Source organism: Phaseolus vulgaris, chromosome 6, assembly GCF_000499845.2.
Source record: "Phaseolus vulgaris cultivar G19833 chromosome 6, P. vulgaris v2.0, whole genome shotgun sequence".
Taxonomy (NCBI): domain Eukaryota; kingdom Viridiplantae; phylum Streptophyta; class Magnoliopsida; order Fabales; family Fabaceae; genus Phaseolus; species Phaseolus vulgaris.
In genome coordinates this window covers 14,735,968-14,743,818 of record NC_023754.2, presented here as the reverse complement: position 1 = coordinate 14,743,818, position 7,851 = coordinate 14,735,968, and the positions used below count along the sequence as shown (strand labels likewise).

Sequence of the window (7,851 nt, the reverse complement as noted above, 5' to 3'; positions counted from 1 at the left end):
GGACTAATGTATGAAATCGGACTAAAACAAATAAATCTCGATAAACAACAATTTTTTAATCACTATCTTTATTATATTGTTATATTATGATATTTTATTGTGAATTAATGACCGATACATTAAATGAAATTATAATTTAGTTATATATTTTGTATTTGTGGACGATGAGATCTGAGTAATATTGATCCACTCGATACACAGTTCGCTGTCGTGTTAGTAGTCTCTGAATTCTTCAAACTTCCTTCTCTCTCACGCGCGTTTCGTCGGTCGGCAGGGTACATGCAATTGCACTCTGATGCTCAAGTCAGTGCTAGTGATTAGTTTGTTCTACTAAAAAAACGTACATTTTCCCCTTTAGAAGTCTTATTTATAGGTTGACTTGGGCATCTTCTTGCCAAATAACTAGTTCACTAATACGTGGTAACAGGTCGTGTGTAGTGGCTTCCTGATATCGTGAGAGTGTCTTTTGCAGTGTGTCATTGACTCATTTAGCGTATAGAATGGCTGGGGATTCCGAGAGTGCGTGACAACTAGCAGCATTGAATGTATGGCAGAGATGTGACGATGCACTATTCCATCAGATGTTTTCAACGGAGGAGATTTTGTGTCGTTTCATATGTCGAGTAAGCTTAACCGTTAGATTATGTTTGATCCAATAGATAGGTAATTCTCTCACTTACTTTGTTGGTTATAAATAGCGCTTCACTGATAGTTTAAAAAGTTTACGCTTCCCTTCTAAGCTTGAGTCTTGTGTTGTTTGTTCCGAGTGCCGAGTCAAGTTCTTCAGTCAATATTAATAATGCCTCTCTAGTAGAATCTTCTCGTAGTGTTGTCAATGCCAAGTCGTTTGTGACTCGCACCGCTGGTAGTGCGAGTCAATCGTCGGATGGTCCAAGCTATGATTGAAACGATCTATAATTTAATTATATATTTAAAAATAATTGTTAAGATATGTTGTTTAAGGCAGAATAAATTAATTAAGAGAATATAAAGCACAAATTTCAATTTTCTCCTAACTCATCGTAACACCCACGTCACAGATCACGGAATCAACAAACCAATCACTCTAGGAAAGTCACTTAATAATATTAAATTGCATTTTTTAACCCTATATTTTGTTAATAATTGCATTTTTACATTTTGAATTTTCAAACTTAAAGCGTAAGAACAATTGGGTCTTGTAAAGTTTGTTTGATCCCAACAAAAATAAAATTAGTATCAAATCTTTAAATATAATAAATTTATTCCTATAGAATTAAAATATAGTTTAAAATTCTAAACTGAAATTAAAACAATAATGATAATTCTAATTATTATACAAAATCAAATAAAAAGAAAAAGTATTGATAAATAAGATAAAAGATAGAAAAGATGATGTAACGTTTTCCAGTTTCTGGATTCTTCAGTATCTTTCGCTGGCATTTCCTGAACTTTGTGGGTCCCACTCTCTGAATTGTTATCAGTTTGTTTGGATGCAACTTGCTCCTCGTGCATTCACTCTTATTCTTATTCCCGAATAAGAAGACTATGCTCTTATACATCCACCCAAACGAACCTCTTCTTTTTCCCACCTCGTCGAAAACCCCGTAATCACCGCCACGTGTAGCTCTCACCAAATCTCAGCCGTCCAAAAAACTTGTGGCCCTCACACACGTGCACCGCCTCTCCCCACACTATTATATATACGAGTAAACCCTTCTTCACTTTCTTCCTTCATAACATACTTTAAGGTTTGTTTGGCAAGTCTCTCGAAGCATCTTCTCTCTTACTTCAAGGTTTGTTTCCATCTCCTATTCGTTACTCTTTCTGGAACTTTAGTTTGCTTGTGATATCTGTGTTTAATATTTTTGTCTGCATGAAAGCCTTTTGGTGGCTTCTCAAACATGTTGCATGATGAATGATGTTTTACTAAGTTGTTGTGGTTTAGTTTTTTCGAGTCATAGACTGTTTTGCAAGCAACTTCCTAGGTTTTTGCAGGTTTGGTGCATGTTGAATGTGATTCCTGTTAGATGTATGTGTTGTGGGGTTACCTTTTTAGTCTTAGGTTATGTACGATATGTGCTGTTGTTGATTTGGCTTTTGATTTTATGTACGATGTGTGCTGTTGTTGTCGTTGGTGATTTTACCATCTAAGAAGGATTGTTGTATCGATGAAAGAATTTGGATACCATTTTTGAATGTTCTGATAGCAAATTACATGTATGGTTAGGTTTTTGCTTTCATGATCTCTATCTGAAATCCTTTTGAACAGATGATGAAATTGTTGTGTGTGTTATGAATTTTTAATGTTCTGATAACAAGTTAGATGTATGGTTAGTTTTTTGCTTTCACGATCTGTATCTGAAATCATTTTGAACAGATGATGAAATTGTTGTTTGTATTATGAAATTGGCATGGACTTAGTCTTTGGGAGTTTATGCAGAAGCAATCTTTGTTGGGTGTTGTAAAGTTTGGATAGAGAAAAGTACATGGTTGAGCTGGAAATCCAAGTCCCCACGCCATTCGACCCATTTGCTGAGGCTAGAGAATCGGATGCCCCCGGAGCGAAGGAGTATGTGCACATTCGGATCCAGCAGAGGAATGGGAAGAAGAGTCTGACCACAGTGCAGGGGCTGAAGAAGGAGTTCAGCTACGAGAAGATCCTCAAGGACCTCAAGAAAGACTTCTGCTGCAACGGCAATGTGGTGCAGGACAAGGAGCTTGGCAAGATAATTCAGCTCCAAGGTGACCAGCGGAAGAACGTCTCACACTTCTTGGTCCAGGCTGGCCTTGTCAGGAAGGACCAGATCAAGATTCATGGTTTTTGATTGCTCTTCTTTTCTGCTTTATGTTAACTTGTAGTGAGCTTTTAACTTTGGTCTGTTTCTTTTGTTGGATGAGTGGTGTTTGAACAAGTTTGTTTAGTTTGGTTGGGTTTTCCAATTTTGATGATTGGATCTCATGGTTAGTGTTGGTGAACTTGAATGTGTGATAAGCAAGTTCCATATAATAAGAATTGATGCTTTGGTTTTCAGAACATGGTTGATTCTGCATTTTTACTCTGTGTTTGAGCTGGTTTAGCTACTGCTTCATTCATTTCAATCACTTGTACATATACATATATATGTACATATACATATACATATACATATATATATATATACATATATACATATACATATACATATACATATATATATATATACATATATACATATACATATACATATACATATATATATATATACATATATACATATACATATATATATATACATATACATATATACATATACATATACATATACATATATACATATACATATATACATATACATATATATATATACATATACATATATATATATATATATTCATTAAGGTATAAGAAAATGTGATGTTGAGTTGAGGCCATAATTAAGAAGGAGGAGGTGTTGAAGACAAGTGTGATGGAAGCTGTCAAGGATGGGAAGGAGCTTCACGTTTCTGTGACCGTGCCCTCAATTGAGGTACAATGGCTTCTCCCATCTTTTACTATTTCTCTGATTTTGTAGAGCCTTTTTTATTCTAAAGAATAGAAAACACAGTATAAGAAATCAACACTATCCTAGTGTTCTGCAGGATTTTAAGATTCTTTTATTTTTAAAAGCTCTAATGGAAACTTTTAAGCGTTGGAAACTGAAGGTTGAGAAAATTTTGGCAACAAAATTTCAGTTTGAGGAGTAAGATAAAACTGTTGGTCCTAATGTAGCTTGAAAATGTGTAAAAGAACTGAGTATTCTTTGGTTTCCTTAAGCAATTTATTATTTTGAGATTTAAAAAAATGTCATATGAATGGAGAATGAATATACTTTTCGTTGCCATGGTTGAAGGCAGTAGCTGAAATTGTCACATACCCTGTTGCTTTGCTCCAGAAAGTTGTGTTTGAGTTGAGGCCATAATTAAGAAGGAAGAGGGGTTGAAGACAAGGGAAGCTGTCAAGGATGGGAAGGAGCTTCAGTGACCGTGCCCTCAATTGAGGTACAAAGTCCTACATTATCGCCTTTGATAATTATTTACTTCATACAACACTAGACGGTATTAACCCCACTAGACGGTATTAACCCCTCTAGACGTAGATCACACTGCCGCCATTGAATAGCAACAAAAATAACAAAAGTGAACTATTGAAATTATATCTTAAGCTTTTACTTGTATACTTAATATTTTTAATCATCTTCCTCTTTCGATCAATACATAATTTAAAAAAGTTTATTCTTAAATATTTGTTTCTTTAAGCTAATATTTTTAAACTTGATTTCTTTAAATATCAATATTTTTTTTAAAAAAAGTTAATAGTTTAAAGTAATTTTAACTAAGCAAAATAATTTTTTTATGAAAAAAAAAGTAAAAGCCTCACCCATAATCATCCACTGAGAATAACTTCCAACATTATTAGTAAAGTGGAAAGCTAATACAATTCCGAAAATACTGTATAGTTCTAATTCCAATTTTTTTTTTTTTAAAAATAGACCTTATAAAACTTATTAGACTTAAGTAATATCTAGATAGAAAGGGTAGACAAATGAAATTTTAAAAAAAGTTTATTCTTAAATATTTGTTTGTTTAAACCAATATTCTTAAATATTTGTTTGTTTAAGCTAATATTCTTAAAACGTAATTTTTTTAAATATCAATACTTTTTTTTAAAAGTTAATATTTTAAAGTAATATTATATCATAATTTAAATCCAATATATAGTTTATAAAAAAAAACGTGAAAGCCTCTTCCCATTGTATTAAACATCTTAATGATAAATGTATTAAACATCTTAATGATAAATGTATTAAACATCTTAATGATAAATGTATTAAACATCTTAATGATAAATGTATTAAACATCTTAATGATAAATGTATTAAACATCTTAATGATAAATGTTCTATAGCCCAATTCTGCCATGTAACCAGATGTGTATTAACTATTACATTAACTATTACAGCAATGAGTTTATTCACATGTAACCAGAGATGTATTAACTATTACAGCAATTCAGTATTACAACAATGTTAGGTATGTAACAGCAATGAGTTTATTCAGTATTACTCAGTATTACAGCCAATGAGTTTATTTAATATTCATCAGTATTACAGCAATGTTAGGTATGTACTACTTCATACACAACAAAATATGACTACTTCGTACACAACAAAATATGAACAATGAATTTATTTAGGTTTCTATCCAATACTCAATGCTTTTGATTTGCATAGGGGACAAACATTTTTCTCTTGTAACCATCTCCTTACACAATCTGCATGGTATTCATGTCCGCATTGAAGAATTCCAATCTCTTCTTTGTTTTTATATTCATCCTGTGAAACATGAAATCACATGACATGAGTATTCCAATTAATAGGAGAAAGATAGTACATACTATGCAAAGAAGATCAATTTGATACCTGACATATTATGCAAAGATCAATTTCCTCTTCTTCAGAAGCTGACCCCTCCTTATTAGGTAGTAGATAGGTTTTTGTTAGCATTTGTCTTGCAATGATTTCTTCAGACAAACCCCTCTCTACACTGCCAATCTGTTCACTTAATATAAGAAGCTCCTGTAGTGCAATTCCAAAGTTAGAAACATAGTCACTTAGACCTCATAGCCAATCCACATTCATAGCAAAATAGACTAGACGATACATAGCAAAATAGACTAGACGATACATAAGAGACTTACCTCATATGACATGTCGTCAATATCCAATTGTATATCACTGTGTTGGTTACGGAATGAAGCAACTTCTTCCTGAGGAAAGGCCCTAGGAGGAAGATTATGAATGTTGCCTCTAGGAGCATGAAAGTTGGAGGGACCTCTATGCATGTTGCCTCTACGACCTCTATGCATGTTGCCTCTACGACCTCTATGCATGTTGCCTCTGATCTCTTGCACTTGGACCGGCTGTGCATGATGATGGTAGTGTGCATGATGATGGTTGGAGTGACCTCTAATCTCTTGCACTTGCACAGGCTGTGCATGATGATGGTAGTGCTGATGGGCATAACTGTGGCCCCTTCTACTTTGGAGATTCATTCTTGAATTCTCACTGGGAGTTGGAGCTGTCAAAAGACCAAATTCATTCACCATGTCAAGGATTTAAAGAAAGAAAATAGGACATAATTGCATGGAATAAAAAAAACATCAGAAACAACAGAAACATAATTTCTTGGTTGAATGTAAGTAACTGGTTTAGAAATGGAAGCAAGAAGTGGAAGGAAGTAGAAAAAGTTACCTTGAATGAAAGATCCCCAAGAGCCAGAGCTATGAAAGAAGGGGATGCCAATTGCATTAGATGAATATGTAACAGGAATATGATGTGAAACACCAATATGAAGACTAGGTTGATGCTGAACTCCATTGAGTTGTGTCATTCCATACACCATGCTAGTGTCATAATAAGCGTCTAGTAAGAAATGGGAATCCATTGTATTTCCTTCCACCACTATTACTCTTAACATATTAGGTTCAGGTTCGGAAATGTTTGTCCTCCCAGGATCGGTGCTTTCAGATTGAAACCCTTGTTCACTCATCTCGTTAATTTTCTGTAATTGGGAGAATAATAATCAAAAGTTTAAAACCATATTTACACTTTGTGAATGTTAAAGTAACCTTTTTTTACATGATAAAAAAACACAGACAAAATTAACAACTTTGGATTTGAGAAGAACAAAACAAAAACCTTACCTCAATTCGCTTTCGAACAAAAGCAGGTGAAACCAGAGTCTGAAGAAGAAGGAAAATTTGAACGTTATCTGTAGAGTTATCTGTAGATTTATTGGAACATGGATAGTTTATAAAGAGTAATCACAAGTATGATGTTAAAACGAGTAAATCTTTACTCTGAAAGATACTTTAATTTTTAAAATCTAATTTAAAATATTTAGTTTATGTCTTCTTGATATTCTTTGTAAATCTATTCAAGATACTTTAATTTTTAAAATCTAATTTAAAATATTTAGTTTATGTCATCTTGATATTCTTTGTAAATCTATTCAAGACACTTTAGTTTTTAAAATCTAATTTAAAATATTTAATTTATCTCATCTGTAAATCTATTCTAAATTTGCTAATTAATGAGAAGAGTTAATGGTATTCTTTGTAAATCTATTCTAAATTTGCTAATTAATGAGAAGACTTAATGGTAATTAATGACAAGAGTAAAGAGGGAAATATTTTTCATTAAAGCTAATTTAATCTTTAAAATCTAATTTTATATATTTCAGCGTTTATTAACAATAATTTTAATATAGACAACCAATAACAATAAATAAAATTTAGTATCACGTATTGATTAGAAAGTTAGGTCTTCTATGATTGAAAAATTTATTACCACATATACTAATTTTATTATTAAGGATGAAAACACGAAAGATAATTATCTCTTCATATTATTTATTAAAGAAACCATCTTGAGATTCTGTTTAATAAATTGATTTATGTGAAACTAACTTATATATTAAACTTTTGTAAGTTGTAATTCTTTTTTGAAACTAACTTATATATTAAACTTTTGTAAGTTGTAATTCTTTTTTGGTAACATGTTTATGGTGGTATATAGATATTGAATGATATTATGCTTAAATTTTCAAATTATTTTTAGGACACTTAACCCTAACTCTTTCTACAAAGTCTCTCCATAAATATGACTTAATATCTGTTGATTTATAGATTTTATAGATTTGTAACTAATCTAAATGTTTTTATATTTATTTGTGCAAGATTCTTTCAAATTAAGGGAATATTATGCCAATTTTTCAAATTAGGGAATATTATGTCAATTTTTCAAATTTTGGTAGAAAGTAGAATAAAAATATTCAAACTAGATTAAAAAA

General features: G+C 31.9%; 1 protein-coding gene and 1 long non-coding RNA gene across 3 annotated transcripts; both read left to right on the top strand.

The window, feature by feature from the left end:
- Positions 1–1,527: 1,527 nt before the first annotated feature.
- LOC137831229 (protein translation factor SUI1 homolog 2-like) lies at positions 1,528–3,016 on the top strand. Of its 2 annotated transcripts, none has more exons than XM_068638819.1 (2): positions 1,528–1,775; positions 2,423–3,016. In XM_068638819.1, the coding sequence occupies exon 2, from the start codon at positions 2,469–2,471 to the stop codon at positions 2,805–2,807; it is 339 nt and encodes a 112-aa protein (XP_068494920.1). In that variant the 5' UTR covers positions 1,528–1,775; positions 2,423–2,468; the 3' UTR covers positions 2,808–3,016. The 2 variants fall into 2 exon arrangements, with proteins under 2 accessions (XP_068494920.1, XP_068494921.1); XM_068638820.1 differs by having other exon boundaries at positions 1,687–1,775; positions 2,404–3,016.
- A 296-nt stretch (positions 3,017–3,312) lies between these two features.
- LOC137831227 (uncharacterized) lies at positions 3,313–6,601 on the top strand. The gene is made up of 2 exons (XR_011084364.1): positions 3,313–3,488; positions 3,852–6,601. It is a non-coding gene; the product is annotated as an uncharacterized lncRNA (long non-coding RNA).
- Positions 6,602–7,851: the final 1,250 nt, after the last annotated feature.